This window comes from Pseudorca crassidens, chromosome 14 (genome assembly GCF_039906515.1).
Source record: "Pseudorca crassidens isolate mPseCra1 chromosome 14, mPseCra1.hap1, whole genome shotgun sequence".
In the NCBI taxonomy this organism is placed as follows: domain Eukaryota; kingdom Metazoa; phylum Chordata; class Mammalia; order Artiodactyla; family Delphinidae; genus Pseudorca; species Pseudorca crassidens.
The window spans coordinates 9876710-9896652 of NC_090309.1; the positions used below are offsets into that span (position 1 = coordinate 9876710).

A 19943-nucleotide genomic window follows, 5' to 3' on the forward strand; every position below is an offset into this window, starting at 1 on the left:
ACTTTTGAGAGAGCAACATAAGCTTATAAAGCTGTATCTCTAAAAAGAAAAGCCTACATCAGAATGAAACCAAAACAATTTCTTCGGTACATTTTGAAGAAAAAGGATCCATAGAGGGACCCAGTAGCTCAGCCCTAGACCCTAACACTGACATCGACAGGGGTGGGGGTGGGCGGGTGGACAGGACTGGGTGATAATATAGATGAAACATTGATAATGGGCACTGAAGTGGTCATTGACTATACTATTTTCTACTTTTGAATACCGTCATTAGAAAGAGTTTGTTTAAATAAATCTATATTAACCAGAATCCCTGGAGGACAGGGTATTAGGAGTCATTTAAATTCAAAGGTTAAACAGAACCCTCTTCCTACTTTTTAAAAGTACATTTCTCTTATATTTGCATCCCATCCCATTTTAATTGATAAAACCTTATGAATATGACTGAAGCTTTATCTGACATCCAAGACTACAGCTCAGGGTCCTTAATCAAATCATGCATTTTCACTTCTCAACCAGCAGGGGAAGGTATAATAGAATGTGTTGAGTTTGGAAAGCTCAGAACATTGTCTGAGCAGAAGTCTAGAAGAGGAGATGGAAGGATTCTAGTTAACCAGAAAGTTCCATTTAGTTGGAACAAGTTAATCAGGGTTTCACTTTGCTCTAAAGGAGAGACAATTTGACAGCATCATATATATACATATATATGTATACATAATATATATAACTACTTTCCTACTTTCCCAAATCAGAATTATTAGATCAAAGAGCTTAAACATTTTAGGGTACCTGAGATGTTAGAAGCTGCTTTCCAAAAGGGTTATTTATCAACTTAATTTGCACCAGCAGCGAATAAGTACTCCAGTTCTTCCTCTAACTCCATACTGAAAAATGTTGTTTAATTGCTAAAGCTGTTATTTTAAAGCAGCATAAAGATGCCATCATTTGTATTTTTTGATTACGAGCAAGACTGAGTAATGTCCCATACGCTAGTCTACCATCTGTATCACCTTTTGTGTGACCTGCCTGTTCATATACTTGGTTCATTTCAGAGGTGTGATGTCTTTCTTGTATTTCTGAATGAATGCTTTCCACGTTAGCGCTACTCATCTAGGAGCTCAGACACAAGCCGCACCCTCTTCCATGCTGGGCACCTACAGAATGAGTGGAACCCGTTACCTCTGCATCCGCCTGCTTGGGGATCTCCATCAGCAAACTCCACATGCTCTGCTTCAACTTCTTCATGTCCATCTTTTTGGCAGCCTTAGCATACTGAATTTCAATTTTATTTACCTGAAATAGGTATGTGATGAGTAAAAATAAGCATAATAAAGAAGCATTTACCACCAGCTCTTTGTAAAAAGAAAGTCTGGAGTTCAAATAATGAAAAAATCTAGTTTATACCACAGAGTTATAGAGCTTTCTTTGGACATACACAGAGTCCTTCATTTCAATCTAATTTATTTTTGATCAAGTACAGTCTTCGTTAAGGATATCCTGGAATTCCAGTGTAAGAGATAAGTGAATCAAATGTATATGAAAGCACCAAGCCTATCACTTGGTAGGGAATAGATGCCTGATGTATGATAATTTAATATGAGTTGAATCTGGCCAAGATTTTCCAGAGCCAAGTAGCTAGCCTTACCCAACCAGCATAGAAACCCATTTTGTCTGCCTGCACCCTTCATTCACATAGTTTGCTTGTGTGACTGGCTCACCCCTAGTCATATGGCTTATCACAATCTTTGGAGAGATGGCTAGTTCCACACAAACACAATTAGCATAATTAGTCCAGTGGTGCAGTGGTTAAGAATCCGCCTGCCAATGCAGGGGACATGCATTTGATCCCTGGTCCGGCAAGATCCCACATGCCACGGAGCAACTAAGCTCGTGCGCCATAACTACTGAGCCTGCACTCTAGAGCCCGTGAGCCACAACCACTGAAGCCTGCGCCTAGAGCCCGTGCTCCACAACAAGAGAAGCCACTGCATTGAGAAGCCCACGCACTGCAACTAAGAGTAGCCCCTGCTCATCGCAACTAGTGAAAGCCTGCGCGCAGCAATGAAGACCCAATGCAGCCATAAATAAATAAACATATAAATAAATGAATGAATGAATGAATCAGCCACTTAGAGAGCAATGGGTTAAAATCGAGAAGGAAAAAAATCAAGCTCAGACCAATGTGACTCTCATGAAAGATACAAATTAAACAGATCTCGGGCAAACAATATCAGATATAATTCTTGGCTTCCTCTTTACCTTCTGGGGCTCAGCTACCAGATTTGACTCCCCGTAAGTGGTGATATCTAATCCTTGGACTTCAGGCGCGTCATCGTTGTCTTGTGTTGTCGTAGGTGGATGGCCAGAATGGTCAAAGGTCCCAACTGGTCCCACAGATAAGTCATCTGACTCTTCATAGTCACTGTCAGCAGCCTGAGCAAGGAAATAGCTCTTCAAGTTCGGCAGAGCTGTTTGAGGGGCTTAGAAATATCCTTGAAACAGATTCCGTACACAGCAAGAGCAGAGCACCCGAGAGTTCGTGACATTGAGTCAAACCTAGAATGGACTTCTAGGTCCTCTAGTCATCTTCCTGTTGCACATACACCCTACTAGAGAGGCATCTGTTAACTAAGCCCTCTGGAGTGAGAGTTAAAAGGAATTCAGTAATCACAACAGCCAGTGTCCCTCTGCTTCTAATGGATTTAGGATTTCATTTTACAGAAAGCACTCCTGAAATACCAGAGACGTGACCTGTCGGCTGGCCACAAGCAGGGGTCCTGCTGGGAGCCAGTGAGAAAGTCATTCTTGGACTGAGCCCAGCAGGAACAGACCAGGTCTCTGGGGTGGGGCCCAGGAACTGGGTAACAGGCTCTCTGGGTGACTCTTAGGCCTACTGAGCTTGAGGAGCATTGGGCGAGAGGCCAGTCTGGATTTTTACTAAAATGTAACAACCAGGCTGTCCTGGTGGCGCAGTGGTTGAGAGTCCACCTGCCGATGCAGGGGACGTGGGTTCGTGCCCCGGTCCGGGAAGATTCCACATGCCACGGAGCAGCTGGGCCCGTGAGCCATGGCCACTGAGCCTGCGCGTCCGAAGCCTGTGCTCCACAACGGGAGAGGCCACAGCAGGGAGAGGCCCGCGTACCGCAAAAAAAAAAAAAAAAAAAAAAAAAAAATTAAAATGTAACAACCTAATTCTCTTCCAAGCAAGAAAATAAGGTGAATAAGCTATTCTTCCCATTCTTTCCCTTCTCCTCACTTGCAGGGACACAGATGGAACCTAATATTTCCCCCCTTTCTGTTATATTTCCATCTGCTATCTCATTCATAGAGTCATAGAAGGGATTTTGAGATTATTTAGTCTAACTAAGATCTAAAGATGGGGAGTAGTTTGTACAAGTTCACAATGTGAGAACCAAAATCAGAGCTACAAACCTGGTCCCCTGAGATCCACCCTCTACACTTTCTTTTTCCCCATTAGGACACACCGTCTTCACATGTCTATGTGTTATGTCTCCCCAGCCAAAAAATATTAGCTTGTAAGAGTAAGAAGAGTGTTTCTTTTCCTTTGAAATCCCAAAAGAGCCAAGGTAAGTGCTTTGTACAGGCTCAAGATTCCATCCGCATTTTGACAGTTTACTGGAGTATGTCCACTTTTTTCCTGTGTACAGAGGTTAGAGTAAGGCAGGCCAAGGTTCTGGCTGTTGCCTCAGCTCTGCTCAGTTCTCTGATGCCTGGGGCAGGGCAAGCATCCACAAACCCCCACCTGATTCAGAATTTCCTATAGTCATCTGCCATACAGGAAAGGGCAAGAAGGGAAGCAGGAGAGAAACACCCTACTGCTTAGAAGGGAGGACAGAGCTCTTGCCCCCGTTTACCTGTGATCCAGGGCAGAAGTTGGAGGTGTCATTAGGGTTGTTGTAATCATAGTCGTCAATTTCTTCACAATGCTCGGTCCCTGCCCTCTGGCCTTGGGCCATCTTAAGTAACTAGAATGAAGGAAAAAACAACTGCAGAAAGCAATTTCTAGAAAAGCAGCTAGTAAACTAGGTTGGGGAGATAACCTTAGTTCCTGCGATCATGTCCCAGAACATTAGGATTTTAAGGGCCCTAAGAGGTCATCTAATCCAGCCAACTTCCAACTAACCACACAACTCCACTCTAGAGCAAGCCCAGTGCAGCAAGGCTCCGAGCCACCTTCCATCCCAAATACACCAGAGCAGCCGGTTTGCAATTAGGTCTGCACACAACTTTATTTGAAAGTGTTCCTTCACTAAAAACAAAGCCACCTACAACTATCTGAAAAGAAGTCCACTTGTTGCTGCTTGAAGAATTCTGACAGAAAACTCAATCACTACTTTAATTCACAGGCAGCTGGTCCCATTCCTGGGCCATCACTGTTCCCCACATAGCTACAGGGAGAAACCCGAGCTCTGCTCCCTGCCACCACATCTGCGGCTCTTGTTCCACCTGTGAGGGCCTCACAGAGCAGGTCTGCCTCCTCTTTTGGAAGTGCCTGTCGACCAGAGCCCTTCAGATTTGCAGGCCCTTAGGCCACTGATCCTCATCTGGGGTGTGTGTCTTTGGGGTGAAGGAAATGGAATTAAAGGTGTGTACAGTTTACAGAAGCACATTGAATATTTTAATATAAATATATACTCCAAAAGTAGCCCCCCAAAACCTCTCAGTGGTTTTGTATTACAAATCCAAAAATAAACAATAGATATTTATTAAGAAATGCCCACTTTCTTCCACTTTCCTTCATATGACACAATTTCTAGATCCCTCTCCATTTAGAATAATACTCTCCTCTGGACACACTCTAAATTGTCCATAGTCTACAAGAAATGTTTCAGGAAGGGTACGTGACCCCCCTCATGTATTGGGTGGTTGCCATTAGAATCACCCTTTAAGATCTTAAACTGGATGGGTGGTTGACCTGTATAGTCTCTAGCCAGACTGAGTGTTAATAGTCCAGTGTTTACTTTCCAGTGTTTAACAGCCATTGTCCGAGAAGGACACCTCCTGGAAGGACAAGGTGAGGAATCTCGGGATCCTGCTGCCTGGCTGCCCTACTACACATGCAGGGAAATTTGTCCCTGTGGATAATCAGAAGCAGGAGTTCTTTCCTCTATAAGAAACAATTATGGAAAAAAAAACACAGAAAACTCCTGGAGTGCAAGAATCAAATGACTTTGTTCTACAACCTTCACATCTGAATATGCAAATTACCACCTAAGCCACATTCTTCAATGTTCATAGTAAGGGCCTGAGGAAGGAGAAGGTGGCTTGTGGCCATGGAAAGCAGCTGGAGCTGGGCCGGGCTTGGTGGAAGTGTCCTACCTCTCCCTTCAGCTCCCCAGCAGCCTGGCTCTGCTCCTCCGCCCCAGGGCTCTATGTTCTGATTACAGCAAGCAGCTGCTGGCATCTAACCGATACTGAACCATGACCACAGTTACTACTACTGCTGCAACTCTGTATCTTTCTGCATTTTTTCTCTTTTTTAAAATTGAGGTATAATTGACATGTAACAGTAAATTACTTCTTTCTGCATTTTTAAGAGTATTTTTGCTAAGTGAACAGTATTGATTATAAAGAAAATTATGAGTGTTGGATTATAAAAACAGAATGTGAGATATCAGCGAATTCAGGGAACTGTATACATATCATTAAGCCTTGTGGAGAGACAGGCAAAATAAGGAAGAGGAAACTGTAGACTGTTTGTATACTTGACACCACAAGAGTAAAACAACCAGGAATGCAAATGAGTAGAGGGTCCAGATAAAACAGAACTTAGCATGACCCACTGCCTGGTTACCCTGGCAACGGGAACACCCTCTTGCTGCTTAGCATCCCCAGAGAGGCCACAGGCAAATGAAGTGGATAGCGACTGGGGTGCACACTGGCTAGTCTAGAGAGCTCACCGGAACAGTCATAGAAGGAGAGCAGGCAGGCTGTGCAGCGCTAGGGAGCCCCCGAGGACTGGCACCTACGTCGCCCTGCATGTCACAGTGGGCTCACGTCTACACCTTGATCATGGGGAGGCAATGTGGGCTGGGGAAAGCACCTGGCTAGTAGATCCACAACTATCATGAGAAGGTGAAAGAATCAAGAAATGACCAACAGCTTGTAAAAGCCTTGACAAAAGGTTGTTTATCCCCCTTGCATTTCGGCAAGTAGGCCAGAGTGTCCAGAAGTCCAACCAGGTGAGGTATTTCCAAGTCTTGAGTGTGCATCTGTCCTGTGAGTTTTTCCCTCCGGCTCTGCCTTACCCATGCGATCTCCCGGTAACTCCCCTGGGCTAACATGAATTCCTCCTCACACGTTCTCCTTCTCCTGAAGGGCGCTGACAATCACACTACCCGCCACTTGATACCTCTGATGCTAAGAACAGGTTCAACAACAACATGACCTCAAGGAACCTAAGAATAGCCTTACCCTGGTGCCTGGTTTGAGATGCAGCTGGACAAGATTTTCAGTCTCATAGTGGAAATCTGTAGGAAGAGTTGTGGCTCTCCAATTCTGGTTCTCCAAAGTGGACTTGGTCAGAACAGTAGCAGCCTATTAATTTAAAAAAAAAAAGAAAAGGTAGTTTTTTGACATCTTTAATAAAAATGGTATATATACACACTTTTTTTTTTTTTTTGGAAGTAGCTTGGGAAGAGTTTGAGCAGCACTGATCTTCCTACTTCGGTGTAAAGGAGTGATTCTGTTAGACCTTACTCATATTGATTCTCTCTGCCACTGAGTTTGGGACTATTAATTCCTTCAGGGATTGAGGGAGAATGAAGCCATCCATTTACTCTAAGAGTTAAATTTATAATGAATTTTTAAAAAACACATCTAAAAGGGAAAGAGGAGTGCAAAGAGTAATTTAAGAAAGCACAACTGATAATAAATCCAGCACAAACCTTTGTTTTTCGAAAATATACATCAAAGTCAATATCATCGTCAAAGTCGATTTCAAAATCCTTCTTTGTGGTCTTCTTTCTGTTCTCTGAGTGCGAGGTAGTATCTTCTGCAGAAACGAACACAGATGTCAACACTGCTCACTTCTGTGGCCTATTTACTCATCTTGCAAGATCACTTGACAGCCTTACCAACCACAAGACAGCATTTGTGTCTGAGCATCATATCAGCACTAGGAAAGGCAAATCATACACCTAATATTTATCCCTATAGTTTGTGTTTTTGACAAGAAAACAATACTAAAAAGATATGCTAATTAATCACTTCTTTTCAAAGAGAGAATGCAAACATTTAACACTGGCACAGCACTTCAGAGGGCTGCACAGTGCTGCCGGTGCAGTAACTCGCATGGCCCTCTGGAGCCTGGGGGTGCATTTCCACCTCTAGCCACTGTTTGAAGTCACATGGGTGCTGGGGGAGGAGAAAGTCACAAGCCAGCTCTCCTGACCCTGGGGAGGGTCCACTCACTCTTCCCACTCACAGGCTTCAGTCTTAACTGACCCCTCATCCCAGGCCAGGCCAACTGACTGTCCAACCAGGAGGCTCCTTATCTGTGTATTTCTACAGCTTGTCAGGAGGTACAAGACAGTGACCGGCATTTCCCTTCTTAGGCTGAACTGCTGACTGGCTGGTCACCTGCACTCTCTCTTCTTAGAGTTCCGTCTAGAAGTACATACGTTTGTGCCGGAGTCTAAAGCGCCAGTGCTCCGGGCCAGCCCACATCGACATGGTTCGGGGGCTAAAGTAGGAATACTCTCCAGGTTTCATGGATAGAAGGGGACACAAGCTCCAAACGTCTCCATCCCCGAGGGGAGTCATTTCTTCTCTGCAACACATGTGAAGTCATGTTTTAACATGTACAGTCATGCATGTGTTGATATATACAAGACAACTGTGTATTTACATGTAAAGCAGCATATGACGCAGCTGCAGACTCTACCTACTTTTCCACAAATGGGCAACATTTCTAAGAGTAAGTCCAACATAAATACTTCATCATTAATAAGCCATTAGTTTTTACTTAATCAGTGCTTTTGCTTCTCTTCATTTTATAATACGATCATATCTATATAAGTACTTTAGATGTTTCAAAGTGCTTCATAAAATGAAGTTTACCCGTTGGAGAGACAAGAAAACAGAAAGTTGAGTTTTTATATAAGACTGCACAGCTAGTAAAAGCCAGAACTGGGAGCTGGACACCATCCCCTGAATCCCAGCCTCAGGGTCTTTCCACACACAAGGTTTCCTGCCACATGACATGGTAACCGCGTTCCTTCTTCACCATGCTTCCATAAATGAGGGCTCCGCTAACACTGCTGTAGTTCCTACTGAAAGTGAAAAACATGTTATTCTAATTTATGTTCCCCACATGATTGGGGCCCCCCTTATAATCGATCTGTTAAACCATCTAGCTTTACTCTTTGCTGCGTGTGAAGTGCCTAACTGGCTCGTCCAGCATGGCAATTTTGGGTTGGTTTTTCGCCCTCTCTGCAAGGTACTAGAATGTGTGAGGTAGCTTTCACCTGAAGGCCCCTGCCAGGTCAGTGCTGCTGTAATGCCCTCTAAGGGTAACGGCAGTGAGGAAACGTCACACAGCAAGGACCTTTTCACCTGTATTGAGCCATATATAAAAATCTCCTTTACATCAAGCCTATGGAATAAGCTAAAAAAGCTTTAAAAGAAGGAATTTGCCTTTATCTATAGAATTTTTTTTTAAAAACCAGTAAACTGTATTTGTATATTTACTGTGTGATGAAAACTTAATTTTTAAAATTAAACTATACTAGGGACTTCCCTGGTGGCGCAGTGGTTAAGACTCCTCGCTCCCAATGCAGGGGGCCTGGGTTTGATCCCTGGTCAGGGAACGAGATCCCGCATGCCCGAATTAAGAGCCCGTGTGCCACAACTACGACCCAGCGCAGCCTCATTATTAATTTAAAAATTAAATTAAAATATACTTAAAAATCCCCACTTCTAGTCTGTAACTGCCTAGCCTGTGTTGTTAAGTAATAACTGTACTGCATTGTACTGCATTTCCCCCAGAGGGAGAAAGAAGACAGCTTCAGGAGCATCCCCACTCAATTCTCAGATACTCTCCTGTTAAAGCGAGGGCGATTGGGAGGGCAATTTATTGGGAACTTACGGGCAAAGCTCTAAAGAGCTTGGCTCCCATCTTCTGAGAGTCTGTGGGCCAGAACCAGACTGAGGCCCTTGGGGCTTGAACTCTAGCCTTTTAATAATTCTTTCAATACACAATGCTATGTGGCAGGCACCCTACTGGTCCCAACTCCCCCACTCACCAACTAACTTAATCCACAGCCCACTCCTCCATCAGGCAGGCTTCTCTCTGCCCTCTGGAGGGAGTCTTTGTTTCTTCTACCCACCCCCACAACCACAAGTCCCCTCCTTCAATGTAACACCAGCTCAGTCATGCTGCACTACTACCTGCAGGTTAAAGGTCTCCCCAGTTAAGTGCTCTGGGGTGGATCCTTCCATCCACAGCTCATTACGTGAGGCCAGGATTGGCCAAGGGTGCTGGGCAACTCCCAGCTCCACCCCATTTCCTACCCTCTCTAAGCCTGTTTCCTCACCTGTAAAACGGGGATAACAGGACCTAATTATAAGGCTGTTGTAAGGATTAAGTGATTGTACTTTATATATTATATAAATTATTTGAAATAACTCAGGTAAGGCACCTGGCAGAGTGTCTGGCACGAAGTCAGGATAATAATGAGCTCAGTAAACATCAGATACTACTATTATCATCTAGTCCCAACCGTTCACTTTATGGGTGAGAAAACAAAGACCCCAAAGATCATGCCACTTGTCCCACATCTCACAGCCATCCACAGCAGGGTCAGGCTTCCTTCAGTGCAAACACTTGCTGAGCTCCCAGGAAGCTCCCTATCCTTATGCCACGGGTAAGGATTTCAAGATGGACAAAACCCTAGACTAGAACCTAAGTCCCCTGCCCCTAATGTGCTCGCTCAGTAGGATGGAGTCTAAGATTTTGTTCTGTCTGGAACTGGGGAGAGAAATGGAGACATCTGTTCAAAATAACCATCTATGGTTATACGGTTACAACAAAATAACAAAATGGAAGTGACTAAAGTCCTTCACTACACCAGTTCCTCAGATGTCACCTCATTGTTTAGCAAAAGTGATAGCTCTTCTCTGACATTTGAAAATGGTATTAAAAGACCTCATCCCTCCAACCTGCCTACCATTTCCCACTTCTTAGAAGATAGGATGGGAAAAGGGACAAAATCACAGGTCTGGTAATAGTAAAAATCAGGAGGGGCGGGTTCTAAAAGGGCCTAGGGGGTAATTTTTCCTTGAGGTCCAAACTTTCAGCCCCTTGACTTCTACTCAGATCTGAAGAGGCATTATCAATCTAATCATTCCCCCCATGGGGAGACAAAGTGAGCTCAAGAAAGCAATCTCATCCTGGAGACACTCAAGCAACGCTCTTGAAGGGATCTTTGCCTCGGTGGGAAATTATACTGGACAACTTCTAAAGTTTCGCACATACTAAACCAGCTTGCCTGTCCCCACTCCCAGGTTTTCCAAGCTGCTGCTACAGGCACAGGGTTATCAGAGGATCTGTTTGTTCTAGTCTCGTGGAATCTGCTACACCCAGGCCCATTCAAGACCTTTAGAGGCCCTCGGCACTGCAGGATTGTGGGATCCTGCTTGCAGACCATATTCAAAATTAAAATGATACTAACCTATTAAGTACATATAATAAAGGCCAACAAAGTTCAGACTGCCTTATGGTGCTATTAGACTAATCAAGAATCTAAATGACTAGAGGCCAATCCTACCGTCTCCCACACCCCATATGCTCATTTCTACATGCTTTTTTAGTTTTCCTTGCTTTGCTCATCCCCGGTCTACCTATCTAACGACCAACACTGCCCAGACCCATCTCTGCCCTTTAGGCAGGGGCCACTTTCTTCTGGTAATCAACACATAAGCCTGTTTTCTGTCTATAACTGATATGGAGTGATTCAGCCAAAAGCCAGACCATGTGCAGGGTGTCGAAAGGGAGCACCTCCATGCTACCAAAATGGAGGTGGTGAGGACAGCCACCAATGAAGTAGCTACTATAACCCAGCACTTTATGCATTTTAGTTCTATGCTTATGGACTCCTGCAATGTCAGGTTTATGCCCAATAAGTGGCTGAGCTGACATTCAAAGGCAGATTGATTCCACGGTGAGTCAGAATGGCTCAGCCTGTGTGACAACAGCACAGAAGCCCAGCCAATCAGAGAGACGAAATTAGACTGTCCCAGCAGGAAATCTGGGAAAACTCCTACAGGAACATTTCCCGTGGCCCTGAGCGCCTTACTGGCAGCTCTGAACATGGCAGGGCTCCTTCCAGCTCCCGAACTTGGTGTGATCCCCAGCTGCGGTGTGGTCCCCAACTGCGGTGTAGTCCGGTTCATCATTGGCATCAAAGTCGTCCTCCAAGGCCCCAATACGGAAGTCCCCGCAGTCGCTCTCCTCCACCTCGGCATTGATGTCAAACACCTGATCGTTCTTCTTAAACTTGTCCACCAGGGCCGACACCGACTGGAAGGGACAAAGAGAGCCCCCAGTTCTCTGCATTCCCGTCACCACCCCCGCCACTGCTGGAGGACCGCCCCCCCCGCCCGCACTCCCTGGAGCCAGTGTTCTCACAACAGCAAAGCGCTGAGGAAGTTTATATTGTGCGGCACAGGATGAAGCTGTATTGTCGTTAGGCACATTTTGTAAAACATGGAACAGGAATCTGCATCCTTTAACTACATGTTTAGAGAAGACAGTTTTCCATGGAAACCATTTATTTTGGAGGTTGTAGTAAGTAGGCTAAAGGGGGCCAGGCTAAAAATACACAGAGGAAAGCTTTACACATGATAATTTCTCAGGAAACTCTGTGCCAAGGGACTCAACCCTGAAGAGCAGGAAATTCCTCAAGCTTGACAGCAGCCTAAAAGACCAGAGGCCACTGGGACAACCATGTTTGAGAGTAAATCTGATAAAAATCGAGCACCGAGGAATGGAAGGATTGCCTTACCCTGGGGAAGCAGACATGAAGTTGATCCCAGTACTCTAATCCCAGCTGGCTAGTGAGCCTGCTGCAGCACACAATACCACTCCCACCCCTGCCCCAGGGCTTAGTCCCTACGGAGGAGCCAAAGGAAATATTTTCTGTACTGCTGGCTAAATAAAAACGATGCCACAGTTTTGGTTCCCATTGGGCAGAACTAATCTTAGGCCATCTCACTGAAACCACAAGCTGTTGGAGAAATGCCCAGAGCCCTCAGAAATCCAGAAATTGACCACACCTCATTATGTGTTTCACTGTCCCATTTAGTGAACTGGAACCCCGCCAGGGAAGGGCAGATCTGACGGTCTTCCACACACTGCTGCAGGGGTGCTGGGAGGACAGGAAGATCACAAAGAGGGTTCAGAGCAGGATGGAGACACACCTCACCCCCTCAAGATGACCAGAGCAGCACCATGGAGGGAGGGGCACAGCCACCTCCTGTTTCTCGGGAAGAGGCTGGCTGGCAGCCGATCTGTTTGCAGATCACTCTCCTGGCACAGGGCGTGCACTCAGGCACATGCCCACACTAGAGGCAGGCTCCACACTGGCATCCCAGGAATGAGGAAAACACTAGAGCAGAAACCCGAAGCACAGACTTTGACTCTGAAATCGACTCTGTGCCCTAAGCTAGAGTTGGGAAATCAAAAACCCATCCTTAAAGCATAGTAAGTGCACAGCCAATTGTGCAATGCCACTTATTCTAGTCCCAAATTAAACTAGGTATAGATTACCTACCTCAGTTGAGTGCATACACCTGGACAATTGTTAGTACAAAATAATTATACTCAGCAAATTTTAGACAAGAATAAACAGGAGAATGGGCCCCGTAACATCTGCGTAGCCCTGCAGAGGGGAGGAACAATTTCATGTAACACACGAAAATCATTCCACGGGAGAACAGCGCCTGGCCCTCACACCACCCTGGGCCTGTCCTCAGAGGATCTCCCAGAGAGGGGTGTGGAAGGCGGGGTAAAATCGCTGCCAAGCCTGTATGAGGGACTGACAACAAGACAGATCTGTTCTCAGACCACCACGGAGGATTCTGAAAACAGTTCACAAAGCCCTCTTCTCCTCGGGATCCCCTGGGTTAGTAACAGGCCTCTGGCTCAACAAGTCTCTTAAAGCCCCTTTCCCAAGTCCAAAACTCTGACACTCCAGGGTGACTGCTAGCAGGGCAACTGAAGGACGTGGCACATACAGACCACGAGCACTGGCTACTACTGTTGAAGACTCCATGCTGCAAACAGGCTGAAAACTTAGTTTCTCCCAAAAAATGCCCACTTTGTCATTCCAGAGGAACCTTCTGGGCAAATAAGCAACAGAAGAGCATGATGGGCTTACTACACCCATGGTTATGTAGAAACTTCTCTGATGACTGAACTGCTCTGCTAAAAGGCATCACGTGGACCTACCTTTTAAATCGGTCATTTCCACCCAACCTAAATCCGGCAAGTCAAGAGGTTCTCCAGTGGAGAGAGTCTGGACATCGGAGGGAAAGAGCAGCTCACTTCTATAGTCGTGGCAGTGGAGGGTGGAGAGAAACACCCCTGCTGTACTGCACTCATCAAACGAGGCTGCTGTCTTCTGGAACATGGGATCAATCTGAGCACAAAAACAGAGGGAACCCAGAATTATGGGATGTAGCCAAAGGAAATAGAAAATCTCATTCACTGGACCCTGCTCATTCGCAGCTGCATATACTGGATTGAAATGTCTCTGCACATGATCAAAAAAGGGGGAGGGCCTTTCTAACTGACCAGGTAAAATCCCATCCCAGTTCAAAAGGAGGGCTGTACATGGCCAGATGGATAAATGTACACAGTAAATGGTGACAAGCTTATACTGTGTCAATCTGTTTGTTTACAAACAACCCAATCAAAAAATGGGCAGAAGACTTAAATAGACATTTCTCCAAAGAAGACATACAGATGGCCAACAGACACATGAAAAGATGCTCAACATCTAATTATTAGAGAAATGCAAATCAAAACTACAATGAGGTATCACCTCACACTGGTGAGAATGGCAATCACCTAAAAATCCACAAACAATAAATGCTGGAGAGGGTGTGGAGAAAAGGGAACCCTCTTACACTGTTGGTGGGAATGTAAATTGATACAGCCACTATGGAGAACAGAATGGAGGTTCCTTAAAAAACTAAAAATAGAACTACCACTTGACCCAGCAATCCCACTCCTGGGCATAGACCCGGAGAAAACCATAATTCAAAAAGATACATACACCCCAATGTTCATTGCAGCACTAATTACAATAGCCAGGACATGGAAGCAACCTAAATGTCCATCAACAGAAGAATGGATAAAGAAGATGTGGTACATATATACAATGGAATATTATTGAGCCATAAAAAGGAAGGAAATTGTGCAATCTGCAGAGACGTGGATCAACCTACAGATTGTCATACAGAGTGAAGTCAGAAAGAGAAAAATATTGTATACTATCACTTATATGTGGAATCTAGAAAAACAATATAGATGAACTTATTTGCAAAGCAGAAATAGAGACACAAACGTAGCTGGAGGGGAAGTGGGTGTGGGATGAATTGGGAGATTGGGATTGACATATATACACTATTGATACTATGTATAAAATAGATAACTAGGGCTTCCCTGGTGGCGCAGTGGTTGACAGTCCGCCTGCCGATGCAGGGGACACGGGTTCGTGCCCCGGTCCGGGAAGATCCCACATGCCGCGGAGCGGCTGGGCCCGTGAGCCATGGCCGCTGAGCCTGCGCGTCCAGAGCCTGTGCTCCGCAACGGGAGAGGCCACAACAGTGAGAGGCCTGCGTACCACACACAAAAAAAGATAACTAATGAGAACATACTGTACAGCACAGGGAACTCTACTCAATGCTCTGTGGTGACCTAAATGGGGAGGAAATCCAAAAAAGAGGGGATATATATATATATATATATATATATATATATATATATATATGTATAGCTGATTCACTTTGCTGTACAGCAGAAACTAACACAACATTGTAAAGCAACTATACTCCAATAAAAATTAATTTTTAAAAAATCTGGTTATTTACAATATACCTGGACAGTATCCTTCTGCTGGCCTCTTTCCACGGCCACCGTTTTTAAACGTCTATCTCTAGTAGAATGCTACCACAACAAATTCTGCTGACTTAAAAAGCCTGTGTGATGGATCTGTTCACAGAATCCCATCACTCCTCTGAACAGAAATATTTTCAAAGAATTGGAAGAACACGAGTAAGAGATCCGGGCAAAGGACAGGCAGAGTCCGCAGGGTTAGATGTCCGGGTTAAACATGGGAGAGGTTGTCAGAAGACCCCTAAGGCTGGGATCGAGGAGCAGGAGTGGCATAACCACATGTCACCAAGCCCCAAAAGAGAACAGGGCAAGGCACATGCATGTGTGGCAAGAGGGCAGAAGCCACCTGGGACTCCACAGGAGGCCCGGTGACAGGAAAAAGGTCAGGTACCAGGTTCACAGGTCTTCCTCATGTCTCAGGATGTGGCTACTATGGAAAGAGGGGCCCTTAATTCTGAGGACAGGTGTTGCTCTCTGGCTCTTTTCCGGCCCCCTTAACCCTGAGCCCAACCTCACCAGAACTGAGTCTTCTCTCGCCTCCCGATAAGCTAGTCCCAGAGCAGCACATACGGCACCTCCACGTTCTCCCTGTCTCCTCAACCGGTTAGTTACATGGCCTGGTGGGTTTTCCTCCCAGTGTGTCTCTACCACCTACCCCTTCTTCCCATCCTCCCTGCCACCAGTATAACCCTCGCCTGAGTTGAGGGGTAAGGTATAACCCTTGTCTCTGGTCTCTCCTACTTCTTTTCCTAAAAATACCAGTGGTGCTATTCCCATTCCCTTCCTCAAATGCTCACCAGAGCAATGGTTTCCCACCTGGACCCCAGCACCCCTAGAGGTCTCATGTAGTTAATGAAACTCAGCCTTTCAAAGAGTCAACACGGAAACTGTACACTGGCCCACATTAAAGCTGAAACGCTAAGATAACTTTCCTCACTTTTGCCTAGAATTAGATCATGTCAGTGTGAGAACAATGGTTCTTTCATGTCAATTAGATTTGACTTACATCTTTGAGTGATTTGTGGGAAAATGAATTATTGCTGACTGTACAGTCTGGATAAATGAACTTTTTGAAACAAGGATCCCAGCAAGGAAGAGAAACAGTAAGAGAAGGCCTTGGTAGACAGCAGACTACATGACAAAGCCTAGGGTTGTTTCAGCCTCATGAGAAAATCCACAGCTCTAGCCCAACGTGCACACTGTCCAGCTTCCTAAGGAACCAGAACTTTTCCTGCTTCATGGCCTTTGCTTACGCCTCTGCCTAGAATCACCTTCTTGCCACCACCTGACAAACACCTACCCTCCCTTCACAGCCCAGTTCAAATCTCACCTCTTCCGGAAACTCTGATCTCCACCCACTCTGGTCTCCTGAGTATGTGCCTTGACCTTCCTTACATTGTGTCTATTTGTGCCCTCCTGGTCTGAAGCACTGGAGCATAATCAGGCTGGAATCCCTGTGACAGCAAGAATTCTGCACACAGCAGACAGCTGTGTACAAAATAGATCAGCTCATATACAAACAAGGGTTCTCAGCTGGTCCAGACACACCCACAGAACACCTGCTGTCTAATCTCCCGCCATTGCCAAGAGAATGCAGGTTCAATGAATAGCTGAAACTTCAGATTCTAAGTTTGTACCCACCACCCCCCTTCTTTTTTAGCTTCCAAACTTTCACTTATTCTACGTTTACCACAGATTACAGAGCAAAAAAAGCTTCCCAGGACTGAGGTTCTCGGCGTTTCTTCAAGATCCTGTTGTCTTCACTTGCATACATAGACTAGACCAGATCCTGTTGTCTCCACTTGCGTACATAGACCAAAGCCCGAAGCCGCAGGCCTGAAGGCAGCAGCTTGCTGCCCTTTCGTCCCCTTTAGAACAATGGGAGCGGCCAGTGCAAGCCTCCTCAGGCTCCCTAGAACTGAGTCTACCTGGGAAGACACAAGATGGTAGGAAGAGAATTTCCAACCCTGCTGCTGAATTGAACAGTTCAGTGTAGAACCAAAAGCACAAGCAAGAATGATGGTGAAGTAAATATTCAGATTACCTGCGAAGGTGAAAAAACAAGGAGAATTGGGGAAGGGAAGGTTAGGTGGGAGAGGATTTTATGGCTCCCCTTCAGATGTGTACAACATATTGCCATGGATAAAGCACTTTGACAAATATAACCCACTAACACAAAACTCAGGGATTATCTGTTTTTAGTTTGACAAAGTGAGATTTGGAGACTTTTCCACACAACTAAGACAGTAAAACCAGGATCTGAACTTTACATGGTCTGCCTCCAATGCTGACCCATAGATAGAAAAAAAGAATACAACTCCCTCCCCTAAAAAGCCTGGCCCCCTCACCTCTACCCTAGCTCTTGGGCTTTGGACTCGGGGCCCTGCCCCAGCCATCCCCATCCGCACACAGTCCTCACCCCAGCACGGGCTGGAGAACCGTCCTGCCCGGACCCCATCAGCCAGAGTGAACGCAGCCAGGCCCCTCACTCCCAGCCACCACACACTCAGCCTCACCACTACCATCTGCCTGAGACGATATCCTCTCAAGGGGTTGGGAACTGGTTTCTGGGGGAAGGTGAGAAATATCTTAGAAATTACAATAATTTGTGCCTCTCCAACCTTGACCTTACTTGCAAAACTGTATTCCTTTGGAATTAATTTCAATGAAGAGGGATAGGAACAAAACATCTAAAAAGGCTCAGTGGTGTGTGTGTGGGAGTGTCATGACGAAAGCCTGGGAAGCACTGCTCTAAGGAAACACGGTATTGCCCGAGGACACCGTCTCCCCAGCACGGCTGCTTCCTCTCCCGCAGCCCTCACACCGCTGGCCTAGACGTCAGATAGGTAATTTCCTTGCGCCTCATTGCAGCTTCCAGACTATATTCTCCTTCCCAATTCCTACAACCCTCACCTCTGAATGTAACATCAGACTCTACCACCCTGTTGCAATCACCTTCTAGCCCCCAGGTTACAACCCCACCCCCTTCCTAGAAGATTTTAATATTATCTCTGACTCACTCCTGTTCTCCAACTTTACTGCTGTCGTGGTTTCCAGTAATTTCACTATCCATGTAGACCCATCCAATATTCTGGCCTCTCAGTTCCTTGATATCCTCTCCTTCAGTGGTCTTGTGCTTCATCCTAAGAACCCCAAGACGCATGGGATCCTAGCATGACCCCCTGCCTCCTCTGCCTTTTGCTCCCTGGCCTGCTTTCCGAATTGAATCATTAACCAGGACTGCAACCTCTCTGTATGCTCAATTCCAAGTGCCCCTCTCTGACAACCACCTCTTGTCTTTCCAGACTACACTTTCTTGTCTCCAACGCCAAGAAGCCTTTGGTCCCATCAGGCCCTACAGTCTACTGGTCACATGGTTTTACACTGTCCTTCACACACCTCTTTTCCCAGCTAAAATTCCACAATCAATGATCACAACCACCCCCTTGCACACACTCTCAGCTCCAGTGCCCCTTTCAGCTGTGTCACATTCACTCAGCTAAACACAATCCTTTGTTAAATCTAACTTTCTGCCTACTCCATGCTTGCACCCACACAGCCAGTCATGGCTGGAGAAAGACACAAAGTCATGGGATTTCCCTGGTGGTCCAGTGGTTAAGAATCCACCTTTCAATACAGGGGACGCAGGTTCCATCCCTGGTCGGGGAACTAAGATCCCACATGCTGCGGGGCAACTAAGCCTGCGCACCACAACTACTGAGCCCATGTGTTTTGGAGCCTGTGCGCCACAACTAGAGAGAAGCCCACGCGTCACAATGAAGAGCCTGCGCACCTCAACGAAAGACCCGCATGCTGCAATGAAGATCCCATGTACCGCAACAAAGACCCGACAGAGCCAAAAAAAAAAGACACAAAGTCATGCTGACTGACCTCACTATAAATCCATCCTCCAGTGCCCTCAGGGAAACCCTAAGTGTTGTCTAGCCATCAAACTACATTTCCCTAGTCCCTCCACTCTCCCATCCTCCTAGATGACTCCCTACTACCTTATCCTCTCTTCAAACCTCCAACACTTTCCTCCTCTATACTGTCAGTTGAAGATCTGGCTTATTTCACTGATGGGGGTGGGAGTGGGGGGTGGAAGGGGAAGCACAACCAGAAGAGAATATCCAGAATGCACCCATGTGCACACACTCAAGCCCCACCTCTCATCAGCCACTGTGCTCCTCAGACAAGACCCATCCAAGCCATCCAATCCTTGCCCTTCTCACCTGCTCAAACACCACCCTAGCATTTCTCCTCCCTTTACCGTGTCATCAATAATTCCTTCTCCACTAGACTGTAGCCATCAACAAGTAAACATGCTGTTAATTCTCCCATTTAAAAAAACAACAAAAAGGCATTTTTCACAGAACTAGAACAAATAATTATAAAATTTGTATGGAAAGACCCCAAATAGCCGAAACAATCCTGAGAAAGAAAAACAGAGCTGGAGGATTCACACTCCCAGACTTCAGACTATACTACAAAGCTACAGTAATCTAAACAGTATGGTATTGGCACAAAAAACAGACACATAGATCAGTGGAACAGGATAGAAAGCCCAGAAATAAACCCACGCACTTATGGTCAATTAATCTATGACAAAGGAGGCAAGAATAACAATAGGGAAAAAAATGCTCTCTTCAATAATTTGTGGTGGGAAAACTGGACAGCTACATACAAAAGAATGAAGTTAGAACACTCTCTAACACCATACACAAAAATAAACACAAAATGGATTAAAGACCTAAATGTAAGACTGGAAACCATGAAACTCCTAGAAGAATACACAGCCAGA

The 19943-nt window shown here is 45.6% G+C and overlaps 2 protein-coding genes across 5 annotated transcripts in view; one reads left to right on the plus strand and one right to left on the minus strand.

Moving 5' to 3' along the window:
- NEURL3 (neuralized E3 ubiquitin protein ligase 3) overlaps window positions 1-13556 on the plus strand; it is a 95955-nt gene extending 82399 nt beyond the window's left edge. For both annotated transcript variants that reach the window (XR_010934357.1, XM_067704303.1), the window contains one exon: window positions 1101-13556. The gene's annotated coding sequence lies outside the window, so the exon portion shown is untranslated. The remainder of the gene's footprint in view (window positions 1-1100) is intronic.
- Window positions 1-19943, minus strand: part of NCAPH (non-SMC condensin I complex subunit H) — a 39563-nt gene that overhangs the window by 3656 nt on the left and 15964 nt on the right. For all 3 annotated transcript variants that reach the window (XM_067704292.1, XM_067704291.1, XM_067704290.1), the window contains exons 7-15: window positions 13472-13661; window positions 12298-12389; window positions 11319-11542; window positions 7644-7792; window positions 6909-7015; window positions 6436-6558; window positions 3876-3986; window positions 2260-2433; window positions 1180-1293 (exon numbers count right to left, since the gene is read on the minus strand). In XM_067704292.1, coding sequence (XP_067560393.1) covers window positions 1180-1293; window positions 2260-2433; window positions 3876-3986; window positions 6436-6558; window positions 6909-7015; window positions 7644-7792; window positions 11319-11542; window positions 12298-12389; window positions 13472-13661 — 1284 coding nt within the window. The remainder of the gene's footprint in view (window positions 1-1179; window positions 1294-2259; window positions 2434-3875; window positions 3987-6435; window positions 6559-6908; window positions 7016-7643; window positions 7793-11318; window positions 11543-12297; window positions 12390-13471; window positions 13662-19943) is intronic.